This window comes from Epinephelus moara, chromosome 8, assembly GCF_006386435.1.
Source record: "Epinephelus moara isolate mb chromosome 8, YSFRI_EMoa_1.0, whole genome shotgun sequence".
NCBI classification, from domain to species: domain Eukaryota; kingdom Metazoa; phylum Chordata; class Actinopteri; order Perciformes; family Serranidae; genus Epinephelus; species Epinephelus moara.
The window spans coordinates 27,756,555-27,774,432 of NC_065513.1; the positions used below are offsets into that span (position 1 = coordinate 27,756,555).

At 44.2% G+C, this 17,878-nt stretch overlaps 1 protein-coding gene across 2 annotated transcripts in view; it reads right to left on the reverse strand.

Moving 5' to 3' along the window:
• Positions 1 to 17,878, reverse strand: part of ptch1 (patched 1) — a 60,749-nt gene that overhangs the window by 18,433 nt on the left and 24,438 nt on the right. For both annotated transcript variants that reach the window (XM_050051270.1, XM_050051269.1), the window contains exons 6-16: positions 17,598 to 17,796; positions 17,331 to 17,452; positions 13,771 to 13,918; positions 11,378 to 11,509; positions 11,070 to 11,225; positions 10,658 to 10,756; positions 9,548 to 9,673; positions 5,083 to 5,201; positions 3,835 to 4,495; positions 2,619 to 2,928; positions 1,120 to 1,262 (exon numbers count right to left, since the gene is read on the reverse strand). In XM_050051270.1, the coding sequence (XP_049907227.1) occupies positions 1,120 to 1,262; positions 2,619 to 2,928; positions 3,835 to 4,495; positions 5,083 to 5,201; positions 9,548 to 9,673; positions 10,658 to 10,756; positions 11,070 to 11,225; positions 11,378 to 11,509; positions 13,771 to 13,918; positions 17,331 to 17,452; positions 17,598 to 17,796 (2,215 nt within the window). The remainder of the gene's footprint in view (positions 1 to 1,119; positions 1,263 to 2,618; positions 2,929 to 3,834; positions 4,496 to 5,082; positions 5,202 to 9,547; positions 9,674 to 10,657; positions 10,757 to 11,069; positions 11,226 to 11,377; positions 11,510 to 13,770; positions 13,919 to 17,330; positions 17,453 to 17,597; positions 17,797 to 17,878) is intronic.

Below are 17,878 nucleotides of genomic sequence, written 5' to 3' on the forward strand. Positions count from 1 at the left end.
GCTGTTCACAAGCTTGACTTCTGTCATTGTTGGATGTCAAACACCACTCCAGTTCCACTGTAAACACGGAGCTGAACTGGAGTTTGTCAGAAGATTAAGATAACTACCTCTTAGTGTTGTTGAAAGTACCAATTTATTGATGCATTGACTCTTAATATTTGAAACTGTTTCAATACTTTCTCACTCTCTTGACACACCGCTGCAGTACCCTCATAGCCCCGCCTGCTGTCACTCACTCACAGTGCTGTCTTCTCATTACTTGTTTTGTTTGCTCCGGTTGTATATGGGCTTTTGTTTTTTACCTGCACTTTATGTGTGTACAAAAGTGATGAAATCTTGGTGCTTTTCTACCCAACCTACCTCTGCATTTTGGGAATGCATTATTTGGACTTAAAGCCCTTCAAACCTCCAAGGTTCAACTCATTCAGCTGCACAGTGTGGCCAACTAGCTCAATTTATCACCTGTCAGAATATGCAACAAATATGCAAATATGTTGCTTCGGTTCATTTTGACAATTCTAATTATATTTTATCACGCGGCTGCAGAATCCAGGCAAATTATTTATAGACCCACTGGGGCCTGCATGAGGCACTCTGTTGTGCACTGATTTTTTTCAGCCTTCCAACTTCTCAAACTACAAACTACGTCTGGAATCACTAACAAAGTGTCAAACTGAAAGGCTTGATGCTGAGGGAAGACGTCTCACTGTCAAGGCCCCTGCATGCATGTGCATCACACACACAGAACTACCAAGTGGGACAAATGGTTTAAATGAAGAGTTAATAGGTTTTTCAGAGGCAGGCTGCAGCCCCAGTGAGAGCTTTAAATTCCTGGGCTCGGTAAAGTCATCACTGGGAAAAGATGAAGACAGACGCAGGGAGAAAGAGAAAAAGACGGATAGAGAGAGAGCGAGAGAGAGAGCGAGGCGGTTTTTAAGCCGGGTGTGGCTCTTCCAGCCCCGATCACACATGACAAAACACAAAGATATTCATGCACATACAAAAGGACAAAACAGCTTTGACACTGGTGTCAGCGTCCTCAGATCGCAGTCATGTGTCAGCTGTGACTCACTCTTAATCGTAGGAGTAGCTGAAATGGGCTTAAAATCCTGAACATACCAGGTTGAAGTTGATGGGCTTGTCCCTGCGTCCTGTCTGCACCAAAAGCTTGTACGCCAGGACGCCATCATCAGAGCCATTCCTGTAGCTGTTGAGGGTGATGCGGCCGGCCTCCCAGTCCTTGTCAAACGCCTGCTGGAGACCTGCAGGAAACCACAACAAGACAGATTGGTTAGATGTGGATGTTTGAAAAGGTTACATGCCCTGTTATCTTCATTCTTTCTCTGCAACACACTCACAAAAAGCCCAGTTCAAAAGAAAACGCAACAAATAACAACCCAGCGCAGTACAAGACAATATAACACAACACTGCAACCTAACCCTAACCCTATAATAAGCCTGATTGATTTAATATGATAACTCGGTTCCATTCTCAACCACTAAGCAAGACTTCAAAAGCCTAAAATCTGCTGCTTTTGATTCAAAGCCATCATTAGGGAATATATCAGTAACATGTGTCTCCCTTTCTATACTACTCTCTAATCCATATGTGTATCACTCCCCTCCTCTCGGCTCTCCCCCAAGGCCCATGCTGTGGTCCGTCTGTGGGAGATGTTGTTTTGGGTCTCGTTCCTTGGCCTGTCTGGCTCCAATTTGTCCCACCATTGCAGAGAGCAATATCAGACACAGTTCTCTCTCTCACCCACACACTCACTCTCTGTGTGGCTCCCAGCCGGCTCACACACAGACTCACACAATGTGTTTTATCGTTACAGGCAAGTCGGCGAGCGCGCTTCCTTGCTGAAAAGGAATCCATTTCCAGATTTTGGGTTGACATGTGGAAGATAATAGTCTTGTTCAGTGGCACAGTGGCTGTCAGTGCTGGGTATACAACCAATCCAAAGGTGAATACTGCCATCATACAAAATTAATTCAAAGTACCATAAAATTAAAGGTGTAGTGCAGTGCTAATTAAATGCCAAATATTTCAGATTTTCGTGTAATTATTTTTTATGAAAGGAGCAGGAGTAGTACTAATGGATGAGTGTATCTGAGTGTCAGTTTGCGCTGCCAACTTCATCTGCAGCTCTCTCCACTGCCAAAGCTTCCAACATACTGTATACAGCCTACGGCCAAGTATAAAAAACATGGCCTCCCACTTCGTCCTCCTCCATCAACCGCACTTATGGACGACACAAGTGATTTTAATCAGGCTACTGTCAGTGTCCATTTTGCAATCCCGCCTACTTCTGAACTTCTGCCCAACATCTTGTTTCCTGCAGATTCATGTCAAAACACAGAAGAAAATTATGATCTCAAAACAGTTTCATGAGAAAGTAAATTATTCCCATGCCTGAACTATTTTGAATAGTGCTGTTAAATGAGGCATTAATAACAAAATCATATGTGACACCAGTACTAGGGTGAAACTTAAGTGATCTAACACTGACTGTGAATCATACTGCTACATCTGACCCAAAGAGTTTTTTTCCTTAGTGTGACCCAATCCACTTTTGGTCCACATTGGGAAGCTAGTGATATTTCAAGCTTCATTTTACCTTGCAGCCACTCCCTGAAGTAGTGAAGCCACATGCGTGGCAGCTGTCCATTGTCCTCCTTTAGCACGTAGCGAACGGTGTGGAACCTCTGGTGGAGCTGGTGCAGCAGAGGCTGTTTCTGGGCGTAATCTGCACGCTGCGTCACCACATACATGTTGTAGAAGGAGAAGAACTTGAACTGGGCGCCGATGAAGTCGTACTCGCTGGTCTCTCTGGGCACGATGTCTGTCAGCTCCAGGCCGTCCCTCACCTGGGTGGTCCCGTATAGACTGACTCCCAGCAGGCAGAGGAAGAGCACAATCACAACCACCTGGAAACAGAGGGACGAAGATGGAGCTTCATCAATCAATTTTATGCACAGAGCGATGGTGGGGCAGCTTCAGCTTGCACTAATTACTGCTTGAACCATGATGCATATTCAAGAGAAGAGCAAAAATGTGGATAAAGTGCATAATCTAAGGTTGATTTTTGCAACATATTCCAAAATTTCGCCCTCTAAATGACAGTCTTCATTTAAAATAGCTCGAAACAAGGCATTACAACAGTAACACTGCTGAAATATTTCTGATGTGGCAACAAACACAAGCAGTCAGATGATCGTAGAGATTTTAAATAAACTCCAAGGTTAGCCAAAGATATCTGGAGGAAGACAAACGGTAAAATTACGATCCAAATTGTATGTTATAAACTTCCTGGTTCGACTTTGACCTATACTACACACACAGTTTCGTGCCGCAAAGTTGCCATGATGGCCAAAAATAAGAGGCAGGTTGTAATAAACCAGAATTTTCCTTTAAGTCATTCAGCGATAATGGGAGTATTGGATTAAGGCATCAGAGGAGTGCATGAAGCCATTTGGCAATATGGAGAAACATCTGACAGCGTGATGAAAAGACTAAGATTTTCTTATAATGTCAAGTGCAGGCCACTAGATGATTTCAGCTCTGGAAGGATTTAAGACAGCCGGCCACCCACTAGACTGAGGTCAGACTGTGTATGCGTGTGTGTGTGTTTGCTGGTATGTGACTCAGATAGGACATGACCACAACCTCCACCCCAGATTTCCTTCTACTATTCACTTTGGTGACTAACCCTCCCTTTCAAATTATCACCACGGTGAGTCAGCAGAAGCACACTCTGACCTCACACAGAAGCTTTTCCCCACTCTTTCTCCATCTGTCTTTTTTACCGTAACACACAGAGAGACTAAACTTACCTTGGTGGTTGGCTGCAGAAGGAACGGAGCGTAGTGCCTCTCAGCGAAAGAGGACAGAGTCCAGCGGGAGCAGGGAGGCTCGAGGCAGCGCAGGCCCAGCGAGCCGTCTCCGAACTGGGACAACAGGTCCCGTGTGGAGCTGTTGTTCTCTGGGCCCTGGCCAGCTGATGAGGCTGCTTCGCCCTGAGGTGCTGAGCTTGCACTTGAAGTCGGGGCAGCGGGAGGAGCTGCAGGATGATGATGGGAAAAGGTGGCGGAACCTCGAGACCCCCCATTAGTTCGGCTCCCGCTGTTGTTGTTGTTGAGGTTGCTGTGATCGCTACTGCTGCTGCTGTAATAGTCGTTGTTAGGGTTGCTCCTAGTTGGAGCGGGGTTCATAGGCTGCACAGAGATCTGGGATCTGGGCTCAGCTGTGGTGTAGAAGGCCTGAGTCCGGGGATCGTACTCTGTCCTGAGCTGCACCGTGGACTGCATGGTGATTTGAGTCTGCTGGGCAAAGCCATGGCTGCTGTAGGAGGGAGGGGGGCTACTGTAACTTGGGGGAGGTGTGCGATATGAGGGAGGAGGGGTGCGATAGGACGGAGGAGGGCTGTAGCGACTGCCGTCCGCCCCATCCAGGTACGCATGAGGCTCGATCTGGATCACACGGTTGGCACATGGACTGAAGAGATAAGACAGAGGACAAAGGTCAGACTATGGACAGATACATCATTTGATAGTATGAAATGGTTTCTAACATTAAAACTGTCAAGGTTATGGTATTCTAGAAAAATGTGTACATTCTTTAGATTAACGGCATTAAATATGTAAAAAAAAAAAAAAATTCATCTGCCCCATGTTATGATGAATTTTCATTTTCGTTTGCTCTGCCAGCAGCATGAAATATAGAGTTGAGACCCAACGAGGGAATTTAATAGTGTGTGCGCACATCTGTATGATCGCCGTGCCAACAAGCATGCCCAGACTGGCAGTCAGACTGGCTAAGTTTAATAAAGACTGTGACAGACAAACAGACAGTCAAACAACTGAGCAGCCAGACAGAAACAGACAACTTAAGCAGTAATTAGGTTGTGACTGTGGGGGATTAAGGTGAAGATATCTCAGAGATAACCGTGCGTTAAAGTCATTCATTGTCAGATCGGAGATCAGAGGGAAACATAAAAGGTAGACTTAATGAACAGCAGAGCAATAACCTTCATCAGAAATGAAAGAACCTCTTTGTTTATTTTTGTGAGTGTGTTTGCACACCTGTAGAAGCAGCAGAAAATGTCGAAACGTCTGTCTTCTCGTCGGTAGAGGTCCATGCTGAGGATGGCGGGGAAAATGAGCAGCACCATGGCAAAGTTAAACACCACCACCACTGCAGCCTGCAAGAAACACAGAAAACATTATTTTATTAATGAGAAAAAGTTGCTTTTATCAAAGTAAAAGACTGGGCTGATCTATTATTAATCATTTGTGTATCATTTGCTGAGCAGTAACAGAGGACACAAAGTGGCCAGTTACACTGACTGCTCAAGGCGGGAATGTTGCAGCGCCATTCCGCCTCGCGGTTCTGTATAAAAGGTACGAACACAGAATGGGGGAGTTGTTGCACCTTTAATCTGGCAGCAGTGGTAGCAACAGAACGAATCAACGTCCGTGTAAAAAGTGTCAGCCAGCAAGACGGTACAGGTGTGACCTATTGACAAAGTGTTACGTGTACAACCCACCACTAGGAGATCTAAAAAGCAGCGAGTTGTAGTTAGCAGCTAACTCAAAGAAGAAGAACAGCGACTGAAAATGTCCACAAATGGGGGAGACAATGAAGTCTGGGAGCTCCTTAACTTACGAGCAGAGGACGAGATCAACCGCCATATTGTAGGGAAGGTAAATGATTGTTAATACTATGTTATGCCATTGTTACTGTTTAAAAATCGCTGCCTGATGCATATGTTTCATGGCACTCTAGATGTCGGGAAGCGTCTTTGTTGCAGCAGTGTTGTGGGATCTCTGTGTAAAATGAGCTAAACTGTGAAGCAGCTGCGACTTTAAAAAGGTGGATAAGTAAGATTAAAATCCAATGGAAACCAAAAACAAACAGAAGACATATTTTTTCCAGACAAGGTAAAAATGTAATTAAATGTAATGAATCGTATTTCTCAATTAATATTCCGGCATCTCCATTGATGAACAAGTTCCAAAATTGCAAAATGATCGTGAAGACGATTGAAGACGAGATTGTCTTGCATCAAAGAATTATTGTCTCTTAACACAAACACTAGGAGGCCTTAAATACACCTTAAAATAACACAATCTGAATAAGCTGGCGTCAAGGAAAAATTGCCTTTCAACACATTTTCAATTCCTTTCAAGACAAAAACACTGAGTGTGCAGGGAAAAAGCGAGGCGTGCGTGTGTGTGTGAGTGTGTAAGTAATAGAAGCCAGTGCAGTGTTGTGGTTAAGTATTTGAAGGTGGTGCACTGGAGCAGAGGGTGGGGGTTGGGGTTAGGTTGGGGCCCTGCCCAGAGTACAATCTGGATCTTGCGTAGTTGCCAGACCACTACAAACACACACACTCACTCACTCACACTCACACTCACACACAGACACACACATACACACAATCCTGTGTGTGTGCCAGACCACCCAAGGAGTCGGAGGCCCGCGGGGCCTGAGGTGATGAGCAGGCGCTGCGGCTGTACAGACAACACACACCCCTAACACACTCACACAAAAAAATGCACACACACACACGTATCTACTGCCAGCTTAAAAAACTGTGAAGCCTCCTACTTAAACCACACCTTAACACCAACCAGACACACACACACACACGCACACGCACGCACGCACACACACACACACACACACACACACACACACACACACACACACACACACACATCCTCGCCCTCCCTCATTCCTCAGCTCAGTCAACAAGAGAGAGTAATAATGTGAGAGAACAAGAGAGATGAAGCCTCTGTAAGTAGAGTAGAACAATTAATTCTCAATTGGCCCGCTAACATCCAGACAGATACAGTATGACTCCGCTCACAATCACACACACACACACACTCAGTGACCGCTAGCTGACCTCAGAGTGAGGAGATTTATCATCACATCTGTCCTCGGAGCATGAATGTGTGTGTTCCTGTGTGTGTTTTCGTGTTATCTGGAAAAGATTCCTGTTTTTTCGTTCACACTCATGGAAGGAAGCGAATGAGAGACGCAACGGAGGAAAGAGATGAATCCACGGACGGGTCGACCACAGGAAGTGCTTAATGCTGATAAAGACACACACATAGTAACACACATCTCTGTGAGGCTGAGGGATGAGCACATCTGATTGTGGTTCTGACGTGTGTGTATTTGATAATAAAAGATGGGTATCAGCATGATTGTCTGCCTCACTGCAAGTCCGCCAGTCACATAACCACAAGTGTAAAGTATGCATGCTATGTGCATGTGTGTGTGCGCCTGTCTCCAAGTGTGTGTGTGTTTGTGTGCATAAAACGAGGCTGCATGGATTAGACCCATGGGCTAAATGGATCATGTTTGACAGACTCGCTGTACTAAAGCCATCTATCCACACATGCTAATATTGTACGCACTGTGGCGACATCTTGCCTCACTCTGAGAGTATGTGTGTGTGTGTGTGTGTGTGTGAGAGAGAGAGAGAGAGAAAGCAAGAGAAAGGAGGACAGGGGGTAGCGTATACAGTAAGAGTAGAATTTTACGTAATCATATATTAATCAACACTCTTCATACTTTCCTTTCTCAAAACATGTTGAATTGTTCATTGAATGTTTTTATTGTCTAAATTTGTTTGACGAATGTGTTTCATGAAGATCTATTTTGCACTTTAGCTGCAGGTTGCTGACAAACTCTACAAGCTCTCCAAAATTGCCCCAGAGGGCAATCAGCAAATCAGAAAAGAGAGCCTCTGAAATTGTACTGCACAACTGTCTTGAATGACATGTCAAGATTTTGCTTCATACAGCTCTGCAGCTTTGCTCAAGGGCACATCAGTGGTGGTAATTAGGAATGGCCCAATCCTCCTTTGACTTCTCCAGTGCAATATATCATGCTGGTCCAGCGATCACACTGATGGCTGCTTCTTCTTCCTAAGGCTACTGATGCCCCAAACCAACTAGATCTTCTTAACACTTACTCCATCGTCACTTTTGTTACACCTAAGGTTGGACAATGAACTTCACACTTTTAAGGGTACCGATGGAATTACATCAGTACTTCCGGGTACCGATTCGCGTAAAATCAATCGGTGAGAACGCATCTGGGTGAGCGTAAACGTGGGGTTGATGCCACATAAAACACTACTACTTTGCTACATTACTACAGTTGATTGTGCTTCCTTTGAGACACACATGACAGCTATCTCACACTATGCCCTAGTGACAGATTGACAGGGTTGACAGGTTGTTGGGAGGGGTTTGGGAAGGGGGACATATGAAGGGAGGGGTTTACTTTGTGTGGTGTGTAAAATGTTCTAAATCAATCACAAAAGTATCTACTGGTGGCGGACTTGTTGGACCGTGCGAACAGCACTGTGATGTTTGCGCATACCCCAAAAAAAGTTGATACTCAAGGCTTTCATTATGTTTACAACTAGATGTGCTTCTCATCTCTGTGTCGTAAACTGCGGTAAAAACCCCAGTTGTGACGCATATTCCGAACGTGCTGTATACATGCCCCAGTAATGCATTTAAAACCTTAATAATACCCCATTTTCACAGGCAGAACAGTACTAAAAAAGGTACTGTTGGGTACTGGTACCAAATTCCAGGTATCGGTATAGGTTCAAATGTGAAAAATTCCCTTCCCTTGCTATCCTACATGTTGTGCATTGACTGACAAGGCAGAAAAAAATATAATGTGAAGAAAAAGGTATAACATGGTTTAAGAAAAGTCTTGGACTGTAACACATGTTGTGATGTTGGTCCAATATTATGAGTCCAATATGTCCCAATCACCAAGATGATATATGTCTGTCCAACCTGTTCATGCAACAATTATTTGTTTATATTCAGTTTTATGTTCTATTTTCTTCCTCTATCCTGCTTCTTATACAGCTGCAAGGACCCAGGCTTAACACAGGCATCACAAATGCTTTAGTCTGATATTACAGTCTGTATTGTTGTGAGTGAGTGAGCCTTTTTATGAATTAACAATTTGGTGATTACTGGACGTCTCTTTCTGTCCCGCTTTTCACTGTTCTGGTGACGTCTATAATTACTGACAGATGTTCGAGAAGTCAGAGCCCCCCCCTAACACACATACACACACAAACAGCTAGACCATTGCTTTTCAAACCTCCCACACAGATACTACAACTCACCACACTCACACATGCACATACACAACTACACACAAACACACACATGCAGAGAGATTCAGTTACATGGACCTCAGCCACAATCTGGACAGACACTGGGCCCACCACTAAACAGCCCCAAAGAGGGAGGGAGGGGGCTGGATGGATTTAAGAAAAGACACACTCCTCTTCTAACTCACTCTCTCACACACACACACACACACACACACACACTATCAGTTTGATGAAAGGAATCAATAAAACAACTGTCTGGAGAAATCTGGAGCCAATGAGGACTAGGAACAGGACTATTAGTGAGAGAGAGGCCCCACACGACTGAATTCTCTCCCACACACACTCACTCACACACACGTACACACACTCACTACCGGGCATACCTGTAGAGAAAAGGCTCTGAGCGCCGGGATGGGGATAAGGGCTGCCATGAAGAACGCTGTGACGTTACTGATGGAGGTGAGAGCCACGCTGGCCCCTGTCCTCTTCAGACACTCCCCCGTACGGTCCTGAGAAACGAGAGAAAAAGTAGATGAAAGGAAAAAGCAATGAAACTCAACTCTTTTGATCAGGTTGTAGCCAGAGGCAAACGTGTAATACTTGAGATTATGTACAATTATCATAATGCAGATATGACTGACAGTGATTGCAACGTTTCTCGAGGCCCTCAAGTGCTCTTAAATAATCCACCTGGGCCTGTCTACGTCTGTTTGAAGAATCAGGGCAAAAGTAGAAAGAAATGTAATGACACACTGCTCCTCAAACAAATCAATTCTTAGTGTTATCATGACTGCTGATTGACTTTTTCTTTATTATTTAGTGATAAGCATGCTCATAGCCCCGGAAGGTTTGGCGGCAATTGTGTGAAGATTTGAGGACGTGCAGGACCACACAGGGAGTGTTTGCAAGCGTGTGCATCTTTGTGTGTGTGTGTGTGTGGGGTGTGTGCATATATATATGTGTGTGTGTCAGACAGGAGAGATCAGGTTCAGCTCTGTTTAGTTTTCATCTCAGCCACACAAAGGAAGCTGGGGGATGAGGGAGGCATAGGAGGGGAGGAAAGCAGGGGAAAACAAAAACAAGCAAATACATGCCTGTGTTTTCCCCCCTCTGGAGATGAAAAGTCATCCCGCTCCGCAAAAACACGCACACACACACAAATACCCACATGAGTTTGCAGAAATATACACTTTATTTACACTTTTGTAAACTTCGCTTTCTGCCAACTTTTGCCGTGTTTACTTCTGGATGTGCCTCGATCTGCTCGAGAGGAAAATATTTTGATTTATGATCCAATATAGAATGCGATGGTCGCTGCTCTGTTTTCCAAAAGGAACATATTTAATATGGAGCATTGCTTAGATAAGCGGGCTGAGTGTGTGGCACACTGGTTGTTAGATGCTACATCGCAGGCACAGACAGGCTTCACACATTCCTCCACGGAGGAGATAAGAAGGCAGAGGGGTAAAGAACAGCGTGGATGTTTGCCTCACCTCGAATGGGATCCTCTTGTTCTGTCCGGTCTCACTGAAGGCATGAGCGAGGAGGAAGATATCATCCACTCCGACACCCAGAGCCAAGAAGGGTAGCACCTGTGGCACACATGCAAACTTTATTAGCCAAAAAGAGGAGCGCGGCCAGTGCAGCGGTTTTAGTAGTTTTTAGTTTCTACTATACAGAATGATACATGTTGTAAGTATTTGTCTCTCTCTAGAAACAAAGTGCAAAACAGCCCAGACGATAAACAACCACTGATACTACTACTAGTAGTCATTAGGCCTGATCAAAGCTTAATACCACTGAAAGAATGTGATCCTGTCTGACACACAATAATTTCCTTACTGGCTTAGTATCTTTTTCGTGCATCAATCAGTAGGTCTTGACTGATACTAACTGACATTGTACCTGCGTGGTGGCAGCGTTGAAGGAGATGCCCAGGAGAGAGCAGAGGCCCAGGCCAGCAGCCACAGACAGCGTCACCAGCAGGACACCCGCCAGCCCTACAGCCCCCTGAGACTTGGCACAGTCCCACCGTAGCATGGTCAGACACGCATAGGCCAGCTGGGAACAAACAGTAAACAAGTCATCCATTTATCAATCAACCTGTCGCTTGTGTACTCCAAAACACATCTTCCCCTCTTGTTTTTCAAAGCTGATGCATTTTCCTAAATATAATGTGAACAAAGGAGCGTTTTTTGTGGCTTTGTTCTCACCATCAGCAGGTATCCACTGGCGACACGGATGACACTGACATCAGAGAAGGACTTGAGAATATCTTCCAGAGTGGTGGTGGTGAAAGACAAGACCTTCTGAGACGAATTTGCGGCCACACTCTGCAGCACCGCCTACAGATGAGACAGACAAACAGGAAGAGAGGAAAAACAATGTGAAAAATTACTACAGAGAAGTAAAAAAAAAACAAAACAATGAGGTATCACTGACAGAGATGTAAGTAGTCCTAAAACAAACTTGGAAGGCGATGAAAAAGATCTGGAATGAACAGCTGAAAGAGACTGCTCATAAAAAATAAATAAAATACACTGCATCCACTCTCCCACTGTGCAGCCGCAGCAGCAGCAGCAGCTCAGTGAATGCTCCAGTTCAGGTTTAATGGCCACTCAGTCATAACTCTGTTTTAAATATTGTGTTCATTTATAATAAGCTACTGCTCTTTTTCTTTCTAAGAGGTTTGTTTTGAACTAAATCAGAGCAGCTCTCTAGAGAGCAAAGGCTAATAAAATTTCCTCCTCCTCACCACATTCTTCCTCTAATATACCAGCACAAATTTGCACCAATTTTCCAGGCATTGCAGAACCTTGCAAGCTGCCTGATTTCCAGTAGCAATTAGTCTTTCTTGGTTATGATTTTAATGTGTAACAATGAAGGAAAGAAGTGCATTTCACTGACTATGTTTACATGCACAGTAATATTCCACTATTATTCTGAAAATGAAAATATTCTGAATTTGATACGGGTCACGAAAACTGCATACTACATCTGGATATTCTCAATTAGGCCTTATTGCTTTTCCAATTAAGACATGTGGGATACGCCAATATTTTGGGGGTTTTAATAGCATTCTTAGGACATGTAATATGTGTCTCAATGATGTTTGTGCCACACAGCCTCTTGCCCCTGTGCGTTGCCATGGAAACACTGTAGACAAAAGGCTGGGGTACAGAAAAGGAAAGAAAAGCCCACATTTCTGGTCGGAAGGAGAAACACACCTACTTTTGAACATTATAAAATGCTTGGATATTAATAGGTGTTTGGATTTGGGGAAATATTGCAGTGCCGATCTTATTAAAAAGGTGACTGAAGGAATGAAAGAGGGAGGCTGTGCCACCGATGGGAAACTTTGGAAAAATCAGATTTTGATGCAAAGAAGCAAAACAGCACAAGCGACTCCGTTAAGGTACGTTAATCAGAGTGTGTACGGCTACATGTAATCTGTTTAGTAGGAATATTTTGTGCATGTAAACACAGCCACAATTCACTAAAAGTCACACCTCAGATGACAGCAAAACTACGCTCCCAATCTGTTCTCTCGCCTGTTTGATAAATAACATGTAATATACAGTATATGCCTCAGGGTATGGAATGAGAAACTCTCGCTCTGTGTGTCTTCAGACAAATCGCAGCTCTGAATAATGAGCTCTGCCTCTGTTGTCGGAGGTATTTGGGAGAATCTGCAGACAGTACCATGACCCATCCTCTCCCTCTCTCACTATCTCAGGGCAGACAGATGGCTTCAACATTGAACTGCAGTTACTGCTCAGTGGGGAGCAATGCTGGCTGACACACATTAGAAAACACGCACTAGATCACACACACACTCGCACCCACATGTGAACTCGCACATGTGTCAGGTGCATACCGACATGCATGCACATACTATTCTTGCAGACACGCCTAATTGTGCTCAGTACACACAGCCGCAAATACACACACATTAACACTATTTGGCATGTTTTACTTCTTCTATGAGAGCCATTGATAAAAACGCTGCACTCGAATAAACAGTCTCACCTCCTTTCTATCTATCACTGATCTCTGGGCCCCAAGATAAATGGCGCGCACGCACGCACTTGTATGCACACACACACACAAGGTCACACCATGTCGAACAGAGGTTGGGGCCCCCAAAACAAAGACCAGATGATGTCACACATGAGCCACCAATGGGGCCACAGCTGGGAAAGCGATTGTGTGTGAACTTTTGAGTGTGTTTGCATGTGTGTTTGTACGTGAGTTAAAGAGAAGGGGGGAGAGAGAGAGAGAGAGAGAGAGAGAGAGAGAGAGAGAGAGAGAGAGATATCCAGCACTCCCTTAATGTATTCCAGACCTGCTCACCCTGTTGCTCTATTGCTCCTCTCCACCGAGCAGTGAAAGGAAAGCTTTAGTCCTTTACCACACACCAGCAGTGGTTCTAGTATCTATCAGGGGCCCGGGCTTTGGATGGGGCCTTTCCATGTTCACCTGTATCCGGTCGGTGATTTACAATGTGGTTGTCGAGGATTTAGGGTAGATTTCTTCAACCTTCTCTCTTTTCTTGCCCTCTTTTCTGGATCCCTCTCTTTCTGTCTCTGAGTGCTTTGGCCCTTACCTCAGAGTATCTCCTCTGCCAGGCTTCCAGTATGGCTGCAGCCTTCTCTTCATTCCAGTTGATGTGGGAAACCTCCTCGTAGCCCCGAAAGTGCTCAAACATCTGCTTGGGAGTCATCAGCTGGAACATGGTCTGTAAGGCCTGGGCACTGCAGAGGAGGGAGGGAGGGAGGGAGGGTGGCACAGTGAGAGGGAGGAAGAGGGGAGGAAAGGATGAAAGAGGGAGAACAGAAAGACAGAGGTCAATGATGTGCAAGCCGTCACTGAAAACATCATGTTTACATGAGAAGATCAGCAAGGTGATGAGCTGGCTTTCTGGATTGTGCAAATTACATCAAAGAGGGTTAAAACTTCAATTTTGAAATGTACAAGACACTCCGATCAGTATTTTTGTTTGAATCCCACAAGCTCTGCATTATTATAACTCATTCTATAGACAAGGAGCGCAAATACTGTATCTTTTGTTCGTGCAGGAGCACCAAACCAGAACTGGAAGACGAGAAAAGCAGAAAAGATGGAATAATGTCAAAAACTCATCAAACCAAAAGGCCAGACATTTGCTTAATTTCTAAACCAGAAGGTCCCAGAACAGAGAAGGTGCTAATTTAACCGGCAAAGGAAGAGGGGGGAAAAAAGAAAACATCAAAACCACAGCGCCTGGAGCACATTGGATAACAGTCATCATAAACAATGGCGCGTTCAGCACACCTGCTGCATAAGCAGAATATTGTTCCATCTGATATTACTATTGAGCCAAGAATACAGATGCCCTCAGCCATGAGACTTGCTTCGTTTGCCACACACACAGCACAGCACAAACATCCACTTCTGAAGCTGTCTGAAATATTTATATTTGGGCTACAAATAACCATTGTTTTCACTTCAAGGCATCTGTGGATCATTTTCTGATGTAGTCATTAATCCTGAGGCTGTGCATTTGATTGATATATTATCGAAATTTCAATATGGCCAGGTGCAGTATCCAAATTGCAGGAGCTGCAATTTTTTCATAAAGGTTAAATGTGTCACAGCATACCATCATAAATGAAGCATCGTGGTGCTACAGATCATACTCCACACAAAAGGGAACGTGCGTGTTTGGTACAGACACAAATCACATCATCGTCATTTTTATATATTTTTCACTGAAAATGAAACGCAAAAATTACTATTTCCAATAATATCGCAACTCATATCGCAGTTGTTCGCAACCTTTTTGGTGTCAAGGACCCCTACATTGATGCACATTAGGTCACAAACCCCCGTTTGATAGGATATCGCTTCAGGGCTCTCCATCTGAGAAGATTTTGGCTGTTAGATATGATTAAGACCAGAATTCTGTAGTTGTCCACTACAGTTGAAAAAGTAAAAGCCATGATCAGAATAGTCATTCTTATGCCTCTTACTCACACTGGACTCTAAAGTGAATCAAATAGTTCTCGGGACCCCGTGGAACTTCCTCCAGGACCCCTAGTTGAGAACCACAGGTCTATGAAATGCAAGAAAATACTGAAAAATGTCCCACAGCCCAAAGAGATATGCTTAAAATGCTTGCTTTATATAATCAACAATCAATTTAGACACCAAATATGAAACCACTTGCCAGCCTATAGTGCACCTAGTATGTGAAGTTTGCATTTCCCTCTAGGGTTGGGTGATAAGATGGTATGTATTGTGCGATGGTTAAAATGTGTGGAGATTTGGCAATACTGTCTCTATCGTGGGAGTTATTTGGGGCAGGCTGTGTAGCCAATCAGAGCTGGATTCTCGCGTGACCTCGCAAATCCAGCTGCCTGGAAAGGTGATTTAACACTGGAAATTATTGTTCTCAGGAGCCGTAAAGCTAAGTGTTTGTTTGTAAGGATGCTCCAAATAAGGGAAGAACAAAAGGAAACATGTATGGTATGATTGTTTTAAACCACTTCTTGACTGAATCTGTAGAACATTTTCATATATACTGTTAGCACAATATAAAATTACATATACTGTGATAGGAGATTTTGGCCATATTACAAAAGAAATGTGTTCTTTCATATTTATTTGTCCAGTACAAACCCCCCTTCTCCAAACTCCTAGCTCCCCTCATCCTCCTGCCACCATCGCTGCTAAGACTCCTTGGAATGATACGGTGTCCTAAACAACTGTGACCTTGTTTCCCATCTGGCGTGTCCCTTATGGACATGCCTCAGAAATACAGGTCCAAATCTTTTCTTGTCTTTATTCCAAACCAAACAAAGAAGTTGGATGGCAGAAAAGATTAGTATTTCAAGAAATTCATAGACTTGGATTTGATAGTGACAAAGGAAGTGCCAGATCTTATAAAGTAGGTATCTGGACCTAATATACAAGATTCCTGATCATGTTCTGACAAATTTTAAGAGGGCCATGGTGTCTAGTGTAATGAGGAATGCACAGTCCTGGTGGTGCACACATTAGGCACATATTTAAGAAATAAAACTTATTAGTCATTAAAAAGTGACTTTGGAAGAGACTGCGACTTAAGAACAGTAGTCGAGTCAGTCCATGTGATTTCAAGTCATCAAATTTTATGAAGCGAAGGAGCAGGCATTAGCTAGTCACTCTCTTTATGAATGTGATCTCTGTAATATGGTGATAATCACAGTAATGGTGGCAGTTAGTAAACAAGATGTAGAAACTGAGTGCCAGCAGTAACAGCCCAATGGACAGAGCAACTAAACCGCACACACACACGGACACAAACACACACACACACACAGGCAGGCAGGCACGCACAGACACCCTAATGACCCAATCTTGCCAGGAAAAAACACAACCACAAAACAAACAACGCACCCCACTGTACTCTGGGACCAGTATGCGTGTGAATGTGTGTGTGTGTGTGTGTGTGTGCGGGATTGCCTTTTGTGTGTACATGCATGTGCACGCACCATCCAAACTGCAATTTCACATTAAAATAAGTGGTCCATTAGCAAAATGTTGGATAATTTGCAGCTTTCCCATTTTGCCAGGGGAAGCTTCTTATTGCTTGATAAAATGTACATGCTTTTAATTCCTGTGCATGTTTTATATCGACATAAAAACCTTGTGCAAAACAATAATTGACTGAATGTAATGTGGTCTGTTAATGTGGAGGGCATAAAGCTTAATGCACACATAAAAATGTGTATAATATACATGCTGCACTCTACTGCATAATACTACATAATCTTTAAGCTTTGTCCTGGTGCTTGTGCTGGAATTAAGTCCATGTACCCCAAATCGCTGTATATTTGGACAAACTAGCCAGGCAATAGATCACTCTGTGCACATGTGTGTGTGTGTGTGTGTGTGTGTGTGTGTATGAGTGGGTAGTGTCCAAGCAGAGCGGCCAGAGCTGAGCAGGAACAGCTGGAGCTCTAAGATTTCACTGGAATCTGCTAATGACTGCAAGATTTACAGCACACCGCGCACACGCACGCGTGCATGCGCCGTTTCGGAGAGCATAAAAGAACAAAAAACACACACTCTCTCCAGAATAAGCCCTGCAGTGATCACAGCAGTGTTTATGAGGGTGTGTATGTGTAAGTGTGGGTATGTTACCTGAGCAGGGGTCCGCTGCCGTTCTTGGTGGTCCCTCCTACGATCAGTTCCTCCTGCCAGTGCATGTACTTCCTGGACAGACCATGGCAGCCGCCACTGAGGGCCCGCGCCACGTCGAATGGCTGGTGCAATAAAAGCAACAGGCGAGAAAATAACTGTCAGCAGCTCGTCTCAAACCGAAGACTGTAAGTTTTATCAAAACATATAAATGTGGCATTTGTACACAGATATTCCGAGCCCAGAGCTCGAGTCGAATTGTGCGCCTACCTTAGTTGAGTTCTTATTGGGCGCTGTGAGGGGGCAGTCGGGGTCAGCAGGGTTCAGACAGGGTCTATCCATATAGCCGTGTCCGACGTCCGCCTTCTCCAACATCTCCTCAAAGCCTTCCACGGGAAAATTTGCCCTTCGCAAGTCTTCAAGGAACTCCTTGGGGTCAAAGTTGGTCCACTGCAGAGGGTCTTTACCTCTGCAAAGTTAGAAGTAAACAAGATGTTTAAATGTGACTCAAACCGTGTTTTAAGATGCTGTGTTTCTGGACATTTCTTTTA